Source organism: Hesperophylax consimilis, chromosome 12 (assembly GCF_061612785.1).
Source record: "Hesperophylax consimilis isolate HC1 chromosome 12, BYU_Hcon_1.0, whole genome shotgun sequence".
Lineage (NCBI taxonomy): Eukaryota > Metazoa > Arthropoda > Insecta > Trichoptera > Limnephilidae > Hesperophylax > Hesperophylax consimilis.
Window position 1 is genome coordinate 31,114,193 of NC_142847.1, and position 19,362 is coordinate 31,133,554.

The following is a 19,362-nucleotide window of genomic DNA, read 5'->3' on the forward strand; positions in this document are numbered from 1 at the left end:
TCAGCCTCACAACATATCCAAGGTATCATGGAAAAACTTACAAAACTTATATATTTCTTTAAAAATCTAAGAAATGTGATAAATAAAAAGGACATGCAATATCTATTACGCCTTATGTCATTCTCATATTGAATATGGAATTATAGGATGGGGATCTGCTGTATCTAAGTATATACATAACCTTAACAGAATTTAAAAAGGAATCATAAAGACTATACTGAAAGTACGCATAAGAACGCCTTCAATGTTTTGATGTACCAAATGTGCAACAAATATATGCTAAAAATATACTATTGAAACTATTCAAAAATACCGAATCTTCTACAATACCGTGTATTCATCAAACAAGGTCAATCACAATGACATAAAAAATATTCCAGGTCATAAAACCACATTCGGAAAATGAAATTATATTTATTTTGCGACGAAACTCCACTACATCCTTCCCCCTGATATAAAGCGAATAGAAAATTTGAATGATTTCAAATTAAGAATAAAATCTTGCTGAAAGAGATTAATGAAAAAACCCTGAAAAAAAACATTAAAAACAACATAGAAAACTAATAATAAAACAGAAATGAATAACTTTAGTCCGCCTCAGCACAGGTCACCCTAGTGAGGAGGACTAAGAAACACAATTTACTGTACATATATTTAACATCATATTTTGTATGTATTTTAAATAGTCGCGATAATGAAAAAAAAAAAACATACCCCAATTGGGGATGCCATAGTCTCACTGGCTCACAGACAATTGGGAGCAGTTGGGGACTCTTGTGCAGTATTCATGTAAAAAAAAGAAAAAAAATTAAACCCTTTTATATAGATATATTTTATTTAGATGCTGGAGTTATTTTGCCGCCAACATTTGCATTTTTTACACCAATGGCGATGTTTTTAGCGACTGTATAATTGGCTAACCTTATTTTCTTAGAATACAACAAAGTTCATCAATCATTAAATTGTTTCTAAACCTTAACCTGATTTGTTCGCTAAATTATGACTCGTAAGCCACATTTGCATTTACTCACACGAGGAGAGTAAAAGCATTTTTGATGGCAAAAAGAGTTTTTGTTATTGGATTTGGCATTCGGTCATTCACACAGACGGTTGCCACTTTTTGTTACAAATTTATTACACTAAAAACTCCTTTTCTTATTGACGCTAGAAACTTCCAACTGCCTCTTAGTGCTTATCTTGAAATACTAACTACAATTGTACTCCGTACTTAAGACAGAATCCTGTTGCAGATAGTAGCAATAAAACATTTACGAGAAGTGGCTGACTGTGTTCACATCACATGAGTGGTCACATCATTTCTAATATCATAACACTATTTTTTATTGTTTGCATAGGTTCCGTGCCCTCGTACTACCGCGACATCTTCGACCTGTGCTCTCCGTCGGGGGCGGGGGTGTCGCGGGACGTGTTTCAAACGCTGCTGAGGCTGTCGGGGCTGGAGTCATCTGTTCTGGAGCGCATCTGGGAGCTGGCGGGGCCCGGTCATGGGCCCGTGTCGCGCCCTAATCTCTTCAAGTGCCTTGCGCTGGTGGCGTGGGCGCAACAAGGCAAGGACCCTTCCCGGAAACTGCTGGACAACTTTGCCGGACAAGGTTTTTATAATATATTGCTTAAGAATTTCAACTATCCGGAGCCATTGGGAGGTATTTTAGGTTCTAGATTGGGAGGTATCTAGAATATAGAACTTGAATTTTGTCTTAATTTCACAGTCTCTGTACGACAGGAATAAAGGAATGACTCAAAATAAGTTCCAATGAAATGAATAGACTCAACCTTACTGTGTTTTTCAAATATTTTATTGAATCTTTAATTTTATTATTTTATGTTTTATATTCGCATAAAATCTTTCCTTTCTTTTTGCACGTAGAAATGTGCATTATCGAAATTATGTACTATAGAACTTCATTGGCTCCGATATCAACATTTTACACATTATTACAAATTCTTGAAATGACTCGGAAACAGGTGGATAAGTTTCAATGTCTGTAAAATAAAATCGTGGCAATGATTTGAAATAGTTGCGTAAGATTGTTGTGTCTTCTATTTGACCCACTCTGTATTGCCAGAGTCAACCTCCTTACTTATTATCCCACACTAACTAAATTTCATAAAAAAGTAACAATATGCCCTAATGATTATGCCTCGATTCCATTACACGGCAAAAACTAGAAAAAGCCAAGAAATAACATTTCATTTGTAAATATATGCAAATATTTTATTATTATAAAAGAAAAGAAACGCAAGAGTGTTTTTTTACTTGCCACATTTTGTCTTAATTTTCTGAGTCAATAACAGGTCTAGATGTATTGTAATGTCATTGCTTTCAACAAGAAGAATTGTCTCAAAACGCCTTTTCAACCATAAAGCTAATGCTTCTTTACTTCTTACTAATTTCACATCTATGCATAAATAGGATTAAATTATTATAGTGCATATTTTCAATTTCAACAACAGATTTCGGGATAAGCCTTTATGTACCTTGCAAAAACATGTCAAAACATTTAAGCTTACAAATACATATTTTGCACAGTTTGTCTAGAAAATAGCATAAAAGTATTATGTATGAATGCTTGGCCTGCATTGGGACTTGTTTGCTTTATGTCTGAGTAATCTCACTGCTATTTATTCAGTTTGAAACAAAGTTGACTAATAACAACTACTTAAATACCTACCATTAAATGAAGGAGTGCATTTTCCAATAATTTTCTTTAACACTGTGTTTGTGGGTGTTTTTTTTTATCAATTCACTCCATAAAGCAGGTACGTTTCACAATGATAGATATTTTTTATGAAATTCCTAATATTATTAACGTCTTGGACCAAAGAATACCGCTACAACAGTGAAGAAATGTAAAGATGAAAATGAAATACATTTATATTATTGTATTTCAAGTGCATATTTGATGACCACAGTCTGCAAACCGGCAATAAGTCTACGAATTCAATAATGCAGTAATTCTAGAAATTGCCGAGTGCCTAGTAAACGTCTCACGAGATCTGGCACCTAATTTTTACTTCACAGAATAACAACACCTTTTGGCGCTTCCCACCGTCTAGCAATAGCACGAAAATAAAAAAAAAATGCTTTTAAGCGTCTCTTGCTCTGTGCCAACAGTACGCAAAAGATGTGTTTAAGCGTCTCTTGCTCTCTACCAACAGTGCGCAAAAGACGTGTTTAAGCGTCTCTTGCTCTCTACCAACAGTACGCAAAAGACGTGTTTAAGCGTCTCCTGCAAGCATTGTGTTAATAACTTTCCAACTAACATAATATTTCTCTACAAGTCTCTTCAATGACTTGTTCACATGGAATCATACAAAATGTATTTTGCTGTTATGTATTTGTAATTGTACTACAATTTTAATCTGTCATTTACACTATCCATCCTAACACCACATCTTTCAGTAAAAATTAAACCTGTAATTAAAGAATAATGCTTCATAACAGGTTTTTTTGGATAGCAGAATGCTACTGAGGCCTTTATGATTCATACATTCAGGTGATTTTTCACATAAAAATGGCATTAAAAAAATTAGATTCCAAATATTAATGTTACGCAAATAGATTGGCACTCTGAGGCTAAGGACGGGTTGTTTCATAGAATTTTAATAATTCATCAAATTTTGTAAAGTTCTGTGAAGGTCCTATTCAAGTTCTGTTATATCAGGGAGTTAATTTGCTTTTTGAACTGTTCATATTTCAAAGTTAATTTAATTTTGTTTTTGGACATTGATATATTGTACCATTTCACACCTAAATACAAGTAGTGGTGTTGAGCCGTGGTCGTTCTTATCATTGGGATGGCTATTAGGCCCTTTGTTGTGAATCTATTGCTTATGCTATCTACAGGGTGAATTTTATTGATAAAATATTCTTTATAAATTGATATAAGATGTTTTTTTTTATACAATTCTGTGATAGTTGGTCCATTAAATTCCCGAAATATCTCTAAAGTTGGGAAGTCGCATCCAAGTATGTACTGTGAAAATAATAACAGAACTTGAATTTTGACTTTAAATTTAATGAATAATTATTATAATCCATGTTGCTTGGTGATAGTGATTAATATTTATTGACATTTAGCTAGTAAAAAGAGGTAGATTAAGTCCAATATTATTAGCGTGATATTTATTTAAACATTTGAATAATGACTATCTCTAGTCTATAACTCATCCGGTGGTATTTACCGTGTTTGGTTTTCCTTAATGGCTATCTAATTAATTCCCTGTTGAATATTGCATAAAACGTGATCATGACCTATAATGTACTGCAATGGATACGGTGTGCTGCCCACTCATCATTCACTATCAGACTCAATTATAATAATATTAAATAAGAGAGTGATTAATACAATCACACTCACTTTTAAAACATTTCCACTGGAAAATATTATAAATACATTGTACGAAATTTGCAACAATCGAAAGTTCATGTTTCGAGTCAACTTTTCTATTCTTTTTTAGCTGAATCAATTCACCAGCTTATTCACTTCGCTGAACTTCGTGTTTCAGAATGAAACAAGTTGATTTCAATTGAAAAATATTTTATTGCTCTTTTTTGTAACTGTATAAGAGTTTTTGCTGCTCAGTCAAATAGACAGATCGATGGATTGAATATTTTTCTTACCCCCATTGTTTAGAGTTGATCTTCTCTGTATCGTCCTCGTGAATGATCCTTCTCGTTCGTCTATGTGTTTCGCCTCATATCATTCCTCAATATTGGGGTTTCACTAGACAGTTGATACTCTTTTGCGATTAACACATTTCAAGCTGTCAAATGTATTGAATATTGCAATGTTTTTATCATTAACTAAAGCGCAAACCAAAATAAACATGTCCCATTTTACAGATAAATAAAAATGTTTTGTCAAATTTGTAATTTGATAACGATGTTGTTGCTCTCCAACAAACATAATGAAAATGCCATTAGAAGAATAATTGATGTGATAAAAATGTGATTGCTAGAATCGCACTGAATTTAGTCTTGCTAAGGTAAAATGAAACATTCAAAAGACTCATACTGATGTAGGCTTAGCTATGAGATTAATTGAATTTAGTCTTGCTAAGGTAAAATGAAACATTCAAAAGACTCACCCTGATGTAGGCTTAGCTATGAGATTAATTGAATTTAGTCTTGCTAAGGTAAAATGAAACATTCAAAAGACTCACCCTGATGTAGGCTTAGCTATGAGATTAATTGAATTTAGTCTTGCTAAGGTAAAATGAAACATTCAAAAGACTCACCCTGATGTAGGCTTAGCTATAAGAGTAATTGAGGGGTCTTAATCGTCATAATGCTTAGTATTCTTACACATGGTTTGTTTCTCCCCATTCCAGAACTGCCGATTCCATCAATCTCCAACCTCTCAGTCATAAAGGACATGATGAAGACTCAAGCCAAATCGGACCCCACTAAACTGAATCTCACATACACAGAAATGAAGCAATTAGACACCATCTCTATAGACCTCGTTCCTGAGAGGATTGGCATCATACTGAAGCATTCTGAGTATCTGGTCACCTCGCAGAGGTTCAAAACCACAGTGAGAAGAAGATACAATGACTTTGTGGCGCTACACGAATTATTGCTTGCCAGGTTCCCCTATAGGTATGTTTTAAAGTTTTTATTTAATATTAATTCTCTTCTATCGAAGGTTGGTTATCATTAGGGCTTCCTTTGCCCTACAGGCTGCAACCCGAAACAACTCAGCGGAACTGCACTAGTACCAGAAACGTAGATTACCAACCCACTACACTGCCGTGGTAAGTAAAAATAAAATGTCGTCCTTGAGTGTATCAAGGAAGACACAGTGTTCTTACTTACCACGGAAGTACGGGTTTTTCTCTGTTTTATCATAATTATTGAAACACTTGGACAATTACTTATTAACCCATCGGCATACTAATTTTTATTTCTGACATCTGCGCATACTTGAGAAGGATTATTACTGTGCAGTATTGCACCCCATATTTCTCCAAATTAAACACTTTTATATAGATTATAATTTTATTGTGAATTATCTAAGTATTTGGGAAAAGTTTTAGTTGCCTTAATGAGATGGGCAATATGCCGATGCGAAAAAAGTGCAGCCCACCAATCGTGGCGGCAGGTATGCCGATGGGTTAAAAAATATGACTTCTTCAATAGACGCAAATGAACTTTGTGGCTTCATTTACATTTAATGAAAATAATATACTTTGTATACACCACTATAATCGACATGTTTTGAAACAAACGGTTTCTTCAATGGATTGTTTTTTGGTTAAAAATATGATGTTGATTTTTGTAGTTTGTACAGTTCTCAATAAATTATAATTTTTTTTTAATAGAATCCTCAGAGCATGTTATGTAAGCACGCAGTGTTATTTTTTTTACATGTTTTATGTTATTAAAAATTGTCAAAATTATATTATTCTAATAAATTTTATGGCATCTTCTAGCAAGATAGCATTCAGATAAAAATAGAAAAATGTAGGTTGTAGTTTTATGATAATACACATTATGTAATTGTTTTGGTAAAGAGAATTTATTTGTTGTAATTTGCCGCCATACTGACAAGTGAATTATGGAATTTGAGCCTGTTAAAATGTTTTTAATTTCATTGCAATAATAATAAATTGCAAAACTTTTGTTTTTGACACAATCCATAATAGAGTTCACTTTTGCCAAAAGAATGTAACGAATTTCCGCTTTCTTTAGCAAAAACAAGTCCGCGCGTAGACCGCCTAAAAAGTATATATTTTTTGTTGAAATTTTTCAATGCCAGTATGCAGTATGGGATTAATTTAATATATATAATGAAAGCTGTTATTTTGTTAAATCCTTTGGTACGTAAATTAACTAGTTGTCCAGTTACAATTTCCCTTTTCGATGTGTAAAGATTGACTATTGAGCGTGAAAATCTACTGGAGAAGTCACCAATTGATGAAGCCATTGGCAAGTTTGGTTAAATGCACTTTTTGTAGTGTTAAATAGTGTTAAAGGGAAAAAAATATAGAAAAGAGAGAAAACGAACAGGAGAAATGAATATTTGATCTTCTCGAAGTGTGGAGTTTGTGAATTAACTCTTAGGACGGGTTATTTCATAGAATATGAATAATTCATCAAATTTTTGTAAGTCCTATACAAGTTCTGTTACTATCCAAGTACTGTGAAACAACTAGCCGATGATGAAATAATATCAGAACTTTTCGGAACATGAGTTTTATGTTTGAAATTTGATGAATTGTTCAAATTATGTGAAACACCTTAGGACGGGTTGTTTCGGAGAATTTGAACAATTCATCAAATTTCAACGATCATTTTCAGGTTCTGTGAAAGTCCTTTTCAAGTTCTGTTATAGTATATTGTTATATATAGGCTATTTGCTTGAGAGAACTGAAATAATATTGAAAAAATCTTACACAGAACTTGAAAATTAACTGAATTGTTCAAATTCTCTGAAACAACCCGTCCTTAGAGTGCCGATGCAAAAATCTCACCGTCCGCCAGCTGATCGTAACAACTTATTTGTTTTTGTAAATATTACTGTCTTACCAGATAAGGTGTTTATATATTGATAAAAATAGTATAATAATAGTAATCTACCTTAAGTAATTTCCAAGGAATAGCTCAGAAAAACGATTTTTATTTTATTTTGCTGGCTGATGTTAAAAAGTGTTTGTTCATTGAATATTTGCAGATTAATCCCCCGCCTGCCCCCCAAGAAGATAATAGTGTCGGAGGACGCTCACTTCCTAGAGGCACGGCGCAAGGGGCTGCTGCGCTGGCTGTCCCTGGTGGCCCGCCACCCCGTAGTGTCTCGGGACGCACTGGTCTCGTACTTCCTGCGCGATCAGGGACACGACGTCCAGCACAAGATCCGAGAGCTGTTCCGGAGGGCACCGGATGAGTTCACCACCAGCGAGCTGGCGGCCCGAGCCAAGGTTTGTCACGTGTCTAGTAACTGAGAAACTTGTTTTTTCTAGTAAATATTTATATTGACTGGTTAGTAGCTGAGTTGTCCAAGGCATCTGGTTCCCACCCAGGCATTATGGGTTAAGTCATCTGCTAACTAAGTCTTCCATCATTGCACAAGGAATATTTTTTGTAGTGATTATAGTACAAGGGTATCTATTCCCCAGTCTCGATCGCTCGCAATTTCCGCCGAACGTACATACACTGGTAGAGTTTGTTATTCTTGAGTCTCACCGAAAGTACATACTACACGCCATACGTCAAAATTCATTCGACTTAAACAACGAGTGGGTCGAAGCAGTAGAGATCGGCAAAACTGTCAAAATCTCATTGCATCCTGGTGAATTGCCTTATACAAAAAAAAAAAAGATCATTTCCCGCGCGCAGATTTGCCAGACATCAACTCTGCGTCTGCACCAACCAGCTCTATTAAAAGATTTTTCTGGCATTTCGATATGTATCCACCACCGCCATTCATTTCAGAAAAAGTGCAGTAGCAAATAAAAACGTTGACAGAACGACGCGGCAACGGTTTGTTTTTGACATTTCAAATTAACTCCATAGAAACCTCAAACACATCAGAAACATAGAAAATATTTACAGGGTTGCCAACACAGTCATCTCTTCAACCGTGCGACACTCAAGAATGTATAAATATAGAACTTATGACAAAAGTCGTAGAGATTTTCGTTCGTAGATGGCGCATAGCGAGTAATTCGTGGTACAGACTCTGGAATAGATATCAAGGTCTTCAAATATTGTCAGGTTATTCATAACCTATCATCTTAATACATAAAATTCAGTCTGCGTATGTTTGTGCTTGCAAAACTCGAAGAGCAGTCGGCTGATATCGCCGAAAATTACAAAGATTATTGTTATTACTGACAGGAGTGTTTAACCTTTCCGGGAGTAAGTTACGTAATGCTGGCCGTGCTCTGGGGAGTGAGTTTTTTTTACATAAATAAAAAAATATATTTTTTGATAAAATTTTATTATAGTATGCAAAATAAATAACAGCCGATATCTCTGTCGATAATGATGTAAAATTGGTGTTAAGTTACAGGAATATGTCCATAGATGGTAATACGATGCATAGTTACAGAATATGCATCGAATATGAATATGCGACCCCTGTCGTCCATAGCCGTTCATACTCCTTTGGCGAAAGAGTGTACCGTCGTACATTAGCGTCCATACTCCCGGAAAGGTTAAAGATGTTTAAATGGTAGAAGAATTCGAGGACGCCCGAGGAATACTTAACGCAATATCTCTGCACCGTAATGAGAATCCATGTTGAAGTCGTATGGAATCGAATTGAAATGAAAAAATTACATTGGTGGAAGAAAAAAGACAGGATCCCCATATTGTATTATGTTGTGTGTGTTTGATAATTTGAATGAAATACTTGGTTCCTTGAACATTTTGGGAGCACGAATGTAGGTCAACACCAGAATTTTTAATTACAGCAAAACAAGAATTTTTATAATTTTATCATCTGATCTGATTCTAACATTAAAACCGTTATGAAATGTCTGTTTTTGAATAAGCAATTCTGCATTTTTCACTAATTTTATAAATAGTGTATGTGCTCATTAACAATCAAAACATGTGTTAATATAAATGTGTCACTGTAAAATAAACCTATAGCCAGTTGAACAATGGCTACCACCCATATTTATCTGCCTAAATTAAGACATTTGAAAACATAAATTATTTTGATATTCCTGCGAACAGCTCAATTATGAAACCTAAAAATATGGTATAAATTATGAAATATAGGTGAATTCATTGGCTTTAAACCACAGTAAGCAGTTTATTTGTTTCCATCTTAATATCGGAGGCATGATTTTTTTTTAATGAGCGTGACTGAAATCTAAACCGAATGCACGGAAATCTCTATCGCTTGTGGCATTTATCTTGTAAATACCCCATCACTCTAGTGAATAAAGCGAACATCTGATTATCTCAAGCATCAGCATCTCTGGATGTACTGTGATAACATTATTAGTTTATGTCAATTGATTGATAATGTGAACCTACTTAATTATCTTCTTTATAAAGTTTGCATAGTCACCATTTTCAAAAATATTTAATTTGTTACAGGAATTGGTTCCTGCAGAAACGAGTACAGAATTTTCATCAAGTAGAGAACAAATCAGAGTCATCTGCCTCGGGGTGTCTAAACTTAAACAAATATTTGATCTGGGTAAGTAATAATAAATATGTATAGACCTACCGCTGATAGATCCATTGTAACATCTCCTATTCTCATAAATGATTACGACCTCCGTGATCGAGGGGTGAGGCTCTGCAATTCGGAGACCGCGGGTTAAAATAGACCACCATTCAGAATTCAAACGTTGCTTGAAATGACTTTAGCCATGTTTGGTGACCAGATCCGAATAGCCATGTACTTCCCCACCGTCCTCTTCCCCATCTTCTTCCCCTCCCCAGTACCTTCAGCCTCACAACATACCCCAATTGGGGATGCTATAGTCTCACTGGCGCCCGACGGTTGGTAGCAGTCAGAACTTTCGTGCGGTATTCACATAAAATTTTTTTAAAAATGTACAGAAAATGGCTCGGGTCATGATAGCAATACGTTAAAAACCCTTTTCTCTAAATGCCATTTAATGGTACGTATATATTTGCGAACCGAAACGCGAACCGAGCCACGAATTACAAGAAAGGCGGCGTTTCGCGCCATTTGCGATTGATTCGTTCCTTTCCCATAAGTTGAGGTTCAGTTTGTCAGTTCGGCTCGCAAATTTATATGTAGAATTATACGCTTAAGTTTCTTTATTATTCTGAATGCTGCAATGCCTACAAGAATGTAAATGTTAATATTATTAGCCAATTCCATTATTTTCTCACTGAAATGTAGGTTATCTTGTGAATATGCACATGCCATTTAAAACCACTCACCTTGCATTGTAGTGCCGTTTGTGTCAATCTAGCATGTTTATTTGCTTTTGTTAGAGAATTTACTTATAGTTACTTGAATAAATTTGCACTTGTGACAATGTAACACCACTTTTTGGTCACCTTTCTCTAGAAATATCTCATTTTCATTAAAATCTATGCCTTCCCCTTTCAACATTACATTGGGATATTTCAACCTCTGATTGATGATCAAATCGACTAATGCCATTTTGATTTTTTTAAGGTCTTTTTAACAGTCAAATGTGGTTCCATGATAACTCAACACAGTGACAATTCAACACATCTTTAAAAAGTAATATAAAGTCATTAGAAACGATGAAAAAAAAAAAAAATTTAAACCTAACCTAACCTAACCTTCTTAACCCAGTTAATAAGGTTTTTGTTTCATCACTTTCCATTACTTTATATAACTTTTTAAAGATGTGATGAATTATGATTTTGATGATTTATCCGGTCACCGTCGAATTTAGATTCTCAGTCCATTTCAGTTTTTGATCAAATTGTGATTTTTTTTCCTGCAACCTATATTTTTTAAAATATTTCTATAATAATAATAATAATAAGATGACTTGTATAGTGCCATTTTTCTGCAAAATCACCTCAAGGGCGCTGTACAAATTTATAATACATTTCTACAGTAATCTATGTTATTACTAACTATTTATGGAGATAATATACATTACAATTCTTACCTGGTAGGTCATTTGAGATTAACACTTAATTAACATTATCTAATTGTTTATTGCTAATTTAATATTAACCGTTTCAGTTCCAAAAAAAATCATACAGTTGCTTGTAAAATGCCACCAAAAAAACATTATTTTTTATGAAACTATATATTTTTTTAAAACCCCATAAATTCTTTGAATTTTCAAGGATTTCGATGATTTTTTTGGTGTTTTATTAAAGAATATTGGTTTAGAATCACGCGGAGGAGGATCCCGAAGTCCAGGCGTTTCGAAAAAATGAGAATTTTACGTACCGACGTACGCGCGAATCAGAACACGACTGACGCAATCGACGGAAATCGACGATCGGCAATCTTCGTTAAAACACGAATCGACGAAAATCGACGATTGGCACTCAAACGGTTAATATTCTGTCAGAATTTGTGTGTATTTCCGCTTTTCGATATAATCAATACTTTTTTAAATGCATGCGACAGCTAAAAACTGTTTTTGAAAGGTGTTGAAACGAAATGAAAATATATTTTTTTAAATATAAATATTTTTAATGCAAACATAAAAAAAGTTTTAAAAATGCTCACCTTACGTTTTTTCATCTAAACACTGAATTAAAATTACTGATAATGGAAAAAAACACACATTTTATTGGACAAATGTATTATAAACATTATTTTCACCTTACTTTTTTTTTCTTGTTTCATATAAAAAGTTTTCAGAAGTTGCAGTTGGCATCTTTGGTTTCATAGAGGTGTACATTTTTATTCTTCTGTCGTTAAATATGAATATAAATTTTATTTATTCATGTATTTAACGCCCAGAGGGCTTTTACATGGTTGGTAGTATAATTTTAATTTGACAGATACTTTGAAACATAAAAAATAAGAATAAAATTACATTTGATAAAAGCTATGCAACAAGTCATACAAACAGAACATTACAGCTATTTGTAGGTTTACATGATGTGTTTAGGAGTATTGTTGAAATAAATGTTTTAAATGATCCACAAAACTTGCCAAGTTGGTATTGAATATGTCAACATCACCCAAGTAATGATTTCCCATGGTGTGAACTCGTTGTATCGGAGAGTGGGCAATGTAGTTACGCTTATGTGTGCTGCTGTATGTCGTGTTGTTACTGTGGGTGTATGTATGTTTATAAGTTGCAGGAGTTCACAACAGTCGAATTTAGAGTTAAGTATTTTGAATAAGAACGTTAAATCGTTTATTTTACGTCTATCTTCTAATGTATTTATTTTTAGAGTATTTAATAAGAAATTGTATTTTAAGTCTTCGACAGGGATATTTAATTTAAAATTTATAAAACGTAGAATTTTTTTGTATTCGTTCAATGTTGTTAATGTGAAATTTGTAAGATGGAGACCAAACTACTGAGTTATATTCAATTAAACTTCTTACTAGAGATACGTATACATAATAGTTTAATGGCTTGTAAAGAATTAAAGTTTTTAGTTGTTCTTAATACGAAGCCTAGTGTTTTCATACCTTTGTTCACAATTTGATGGATATGATTGGTGAAACTTAGTTTTTCATCCAAAATAATGGTCTAGACTTGAATATACATCTTTTGTTTTTTCTGTTTTCTTTTTCTAATACTGTTTCGATCATATTTCTGACCATGACAGTAAGCGAGGCACTTAGCCTGAACGATTATTGTAAGAAAGGTTTTAGGTGGTACGCCTGCTTTTTGAATGTGTAAGAGCGAGATGACAGATCGAGGTATAAAAGATGACGGATGCATCTGCTCGCTCTCTTTTCCCAACCGACAGCTCAGAAGATAGAAGTAGTCAATCCGTACTAAATTGTTAATAAACATTATATCCGAACACGCGTTCTATTATTGAGATCCTACAGTACCACCAAGTCTGTATATAACAGTTGCATTTCATGGTAAAATTTGCTCTTTATTTATTAGGTGCGGCAAGAAATGAGGCATACGCAGCGGACATGAAAGACCTGGGGGCGCAGCTGGCCGCGCTGGGAGGGGAGCCCCTCCCCCACTCTGACTGGGCATCGGGGGGCAACATGGTGTGGCAGCGAATCAAGCGAGGGTTCAATAATATTTCCAAGTAAGTTTACTTTTAATGCCTTGTGACTTTCGTGTGACGTAATCACGAGCAATGATCACCAGGCTTAGCAGGACCATATGAAAAACCAAGCTGTCAATGTTAGTTTAACAATATTGCTAGAACGCCCGTCATTGCTTAATATGTACATGTATCGATATTATTATCACGGACACATTTTACTTTTCGACCACTTACATATAATTTGTTTGTTGTGTCACGTCTGATGAGCATGGACCCTTGTCAATCACCAGGGCTATGATGGGGCTAAGGCAAGGAGGCAGAATGTGTGAAAGCATTGAAGAACCTTGATCATGTTGTCATGTCTGAAGGTGTTTGGAGAGTCCGCCAGCGGTGAGCAGGACGATAGGTCCCCGCGAAATCCGTATGAGTTAGCTCCGAGTAGAGATTCGTGGGAAGGAGTGCGCGAGGCAATCCTCAATTAATCAGCATCCATTGAACGTTTGGAAGGCTACGCTGGGACAATGATGATTCATCTTTGTGTCACCCCGACAGCATGCTTGGTAATCCAGTGTAGTCTCCAAGGAGTTACACTTCAAAAACACTCACAAATAAAACTATTTTATAATCCAAATAACTGATTTTATATTTTAATCTCACCAAACAACAACACTGGAACAAAAAACCGGCTGATCTCGCGCAGGAGTCAAAACGTTTGTTTTATGTTTGGTTAGTTTACACGGAAACTCTGTATCGTTCATTCTCCGAAGGTTCATGGTATCTGCGCTCTCTTTTTCATTTTTTGTCCTCTGTATTGTCACCCCGACCTTCCTACCCGCGTTATCTAGCCTGCCCCGTACCACCGATCGCAGGGCAGCCACTCAAAAAACTCTCAACAAAACAATAATCGGGCACTACCCTGGCAATCCAAACTTGCACAATTCTATAACGTTACAGTTGTTTTGAAAGAAACAGTTATTTTAAGCGTTTACTGATTGTCAATAACTTCCTGCACTGGTGTACCTTGCAAAACTTATTTTCTTTATCCCTTGTTTACTCTTATTTTAAATGTTATTAATTTTCTTCTGAATATTATTATGCATACAATTTGAATAAAAATCATCATTTTGTGTATTAACCTTATTCTTGCGGCTGTCGCTTATGTGATCCTTCAGCGGCTAACCCCGTACCCACATGATCAATGAAGATGTGGTGGGATAGATTCCGTTGGAAAGGCCAGCATTGAAAAGGTTTAACTAAATTCATAATACTATACATAACCTCATTCCTCAACAGCCTGCATAACTTTAAATGTTTCTTTTCCAGTGAGTTTTCGTCTCTGTCGTCCCGTGCGGCTCGTCACTCCGCCCTGTTTGAGGAGCGCGTGACGTCCTCGCTTGCGGGCATCTTGGACGTGCTGGGCGCTCACCAGGACATGTGTGACCGCCTCGAGCGGGGCGTGGTCAACGACCACCACACGGCGCTCAACAAGATGCTGGCGCTCAAGAAGCGGAGGATCAAGGGCGTCATAAGGGGACAAGATGTTAGATATTTTATTATTATTTCTTTTATTTGAGATGGGCTGGCGATTTGATGTGTGAAATGTAATCAGGGCTGGGCCTGTGCAGGTGCAATTGGCCGATTTTTCAAGGCACCAAAGAGCCAAGATGTGATAATACCTAACACAGCGCCTTTGAGGTTTTTACTAGCGCCAGGCGCGGTTTGGCTCAGGTCCGGCCCTATATCTAATTCACCATCACATACCTAAAGATTGCTGAATATATATTATGTTTATCAAAGGGACATTATAATTCCTGTGGTTTTCTAAACTTCTAACCTCTAAATGACTTAATAATTTAATCTCCCAGGCTGAGTCAGTGGACAGCCTGGAGCAGCGCATGCTGGAACAGGAGGCAGCGATATCTTCGCTGGAATTGCGCCATGCCTATAGTCTGTACTGCGCACAGCTGGAAACGCAACTGGTGCACCTTCATCTCACAGAGCTGGCTGCTGTCTTCAACGCCCTGGCCGCTGTCAACCTTCAAGCTCACACCGAGGTACGCATTACGCTATCATTTCCTCTTGGTCTCATAGTGCCGTTCTATCATTGCTGCATGCCTTTATATTAACTTTCATATCCATATAAATAAAAAAAGTTAATGTTCCTTTGTTCAAAATCTTAAATCTCCGAAAGTTCTTCAATGATTGCTTGCAAATTTTGACATAATGTTGCATTAGAATACGTGTGTGTTTTTAGGTAAAAACGGGCTTTTTTTTAAAACAGCGCCATCATTTCGACAAACATGCTTTTTTCCAAAAAACAGTGCCATTTATTGGACTTAAAAGCAACACTCGCTATTGTTTATCTATCTGCACAGACTGAGCCACAGCAATGCGTGGCGGGGTACAGCTAGTAATATATAAAAATGAATGTTTCTTTGTTAGTGTCATATAGACTCCAAAAACACCGGACCGATTTTGCTGTTAATTTGAAAGTTTGTTCTTATTAGTGCCAGGATTGTTTGACGCCCGAGGAAGACTTAACTCTTATTTCTGCACCGGAATGAGATGTGGAGTCAAATTATAGGCGATGTAATATAGTTTTTTAACTATAAAAATGTGGATTTCATGATATTACGTGAAGTGAACAGTAGAAAAGACACAAATCAAATAATTATTTGTGGTAAAATGAGGCGTACGTGATGAACGACGAAAGAGGTGTGAGAACAATGTATGACTTGAAAGTGAATGGTTGAAGAAGTCGAGGATGCCCAAGGAAGACATTTGAAAATAAATGTATTGGGACAGACATAGGAATTAATAGACGAGAAGATAATGGCGAGGAGTAAAATCAACTGTTGAAGAACGAAGGGCGTAAGACTGACTGTGATTCGTCAATAAATCAATCTGACAGTAAATAGGCATCTCGCATTATAATATCACCATTTACTTCTTAAAAGTAAAATCTGCTTTTGAATGAATAGACATTTTTACATGGGAGCGCAAATTACCCGCCACGTTATGAACAAATTTGCGAAGTCCAAATTCGGCAAAAAAATTCGGTTCTATTTTCAGAGTCGAATATTTCGTTTAAGTATTTAGTTAAGACACTTTTATAAATGTTCATAATTTACTTCCCAGCAACCAACCAGCTTTGTGTTTCGCGTCCAGACGTTTCTCGATGTGATAGTATATGTTTCTAAAACTGATCTATATTATACTATGTGAATATGCTTAAAATAAAGTAAAATAATGCTTATATATGGAATGTAATACGACAATTGGGTTTATTCTCTTTTTCACATCTATTTTTACAAGTTTTCATAGTACAAGTCAACATTTTGCCGTGTTATTTCGTAAAATGAACCGATGATGCCTCGACCATAGTTCGCACAAGAATGATGACGTCACGTTTTCAAATTTCACTTGAGGCCATACGCGAGCCCAGCCGGCTCCAATGGAACCGGTATGGGGAGTGGGGATAATACGCTTTTAATCACTTAGGGCAGGTCTACTAATATTCATATGTCTATGTTATTGAATTTTTTTTTGACCAACAGATGGCAGATATTTGGCGGCAGATTCAGCCCACGGTGGGCAAGTTCCTACCCGAGCAGTCCGACTCCACCAACGGAAACTCCTAGAAAATTGTCTCCTTTGAATCTTCATTCTCGCAATAATAATGTTATTGGTCATAATAAAATGGTGCGTAATAAAATTTAATATTTTAATTACATTTATAATACTAAGGAAGAAAAATCCTCATAACAATGATAAAAATTATTTGTTAAAGTTGTTTCCATAATATATTTTATTTAAGTTGTTTTTACATTTATAACATTGTCAGAAGTAATTGAATATTTATTAAAAATTATAAAACAATATTATCAATGACGTTACAATACATCTAGACTTGTTATTGTCTCACTAAATTAAGATAAAATGAGGCAAGTAAGAAACACTCTTACATTTCCAGTAAATGCTATATTTAAACATTGTTCATTTATGACGTAGAAACATTAAAAAAACAGATGTGTACGAACGAAATAAATGATTATGCGTGGAATACTACCTCAAGGTCAACTAGAGTACAGGCCTTGGTGCCTAACAGATTTTGAGGTGTCAAGTGATCAACTCAGTTCCACGCCATAATAGAGCAAAGACAGTTTGCAAATGGTGGCGATTGTTGATACACAATATTACTGCTATTGCATATTTACAGATCAAATGTTATTCCTTGGCTTTTAATAGTGTTTGCCAAGTAATTAAAACCCTTTCTCATCACACACGAGGGCATATTGGCAAGTTTTTAATGCTTTATAGAGAGAGCACACAACCTTACGCGACGCATGACAGTTTAGTACTAAAAGTACGAAATCGAAAACACTACAATAGACATACTTTTTGCTTGCCACTTTAAGATTTTTACAGCGCATCTTTATATATTGTAACGTCATTGGATATTATGTACATAGTTACCAAATGCTCAAAAGACATTTTGTAATATTTATGATGATTTTAGTGAATTTTATATTTTATGAAACCCATTTATTCATGTTTAATGTATTTTATAAGAGAACTGTAAAATTTATAACATTTCTAGTTTATTTGCGTGAAATTATTAAATACATAATGTATGTTATTTTTATGATTTTGACAGGGGTAAATGATTTTCATATAATTCCAAAACCACGGAAGTGTGCATTGAAGTATGGTCTGGTGTGCCCCAAGGGAAATGTAAAATGTTATCAAATTTTTCAAATGCATGTCAATATTCTTTCTTGAAGAGATTTTATTAGAAATGATTTATTTTTGGAATAATTTTACCTCAAATTGTAATATTTAATTATTGAAGACACAATATATTAAAAAAATATATATTCTAGACTTGCAGAAAAGTCAATAGATGTCACACATTAAAATAAAAATAGGATATATTTATCCAAGACACTACCTAGATTGCATTTAGCTCAAGATGAATCACAATCATACATAAAGATAGCAGCCATAAAAATGTGAATTGAGAAAATGAAGATAATGTTGGTAGTTCTTATTCTAAGTATGATACACATAAGTATGACCGAAGAAAATAGGGTTCCATTAGCTCAGTTGTTAAGCAGCGCTCTGGCAAGTCGAAGGTCCCGGGTACAAGTCCTAGATGTGAACACACCTTTTTCTGATTTTCTGTTTCAAATTTGCATGTAAAAATCGCCAATACTGTCTTCAGTAATTAGAAATGAATTAATTTATTTAGAAAATATATTTATTGCCTTGTCTGGGGAGTGGGAATCCAAAGGTTTTATGATATCAGTTTTCTTTCAAATTAGGTTTCATCGCACTTCTAGGGATTATCTGTCCAGTGCTCAAATCATATAATTTTTATGATGATTATGGGTAGTTTAAAATATGATTTTTTTGTATATTAAGGGAACTACATAAGTAATATATTAAGTTTATATAAAGGTGTCTGGGGTAAAGTGCACTAACTTCGGGAGGTAATTAAATATGATGGTAGAAGTTAAAAAGATTAAGAAATTTTATTGATTTTTTTTAATGCATACAATCCAACTTCTTTTATCTGAAAACTACCTTAAAATATTGGAATTCTAAAAAGTTTTTTTTTTTTTTACTTGTACATACTATCATGAAGAATAACTTACTAGGTAGTATTTCACCAACCTCTCGATAGGCTCAAGTCTTAAGTCAAAATAACT

The 19,362-nt window shown here is 34.9% G+C and overlaps 1 protein-coding gene across 1 annotated transcript; it reads left to right on the forward strand.

The window, feature by feature from the left end:
- Window positions 1–999: 999 nt before the first annotated feature.
- On the forward strand, window positions 1,000–18,949 carry LOC149419499 (sorting nexin-8-like). Its single transcript, XM_089637597.1, has 9 exons — window positions 1,000–1,006; window positions 1,356–1,613; window positions 5,356–5,626; window positions 7,701–7,944; window positions 10,079–10,181; window positions 13,537–13,690; window positions 14,975–15,191; window positions 15,517–15,705; window positions 17,209–18,949. The coding sequence occupies exons 1-9, from the start codon at window positions 1,000–1,002 to the stop codon at window positions 17,290–17,292; spliced, it is 1,527 nt and encodes a 508-aa protein (XP_089493723.1). The 3' UTR covers window positions 17,293–18,949.
- Window positions 18,950–19,362: the final 413 nt, after the last annotated feature.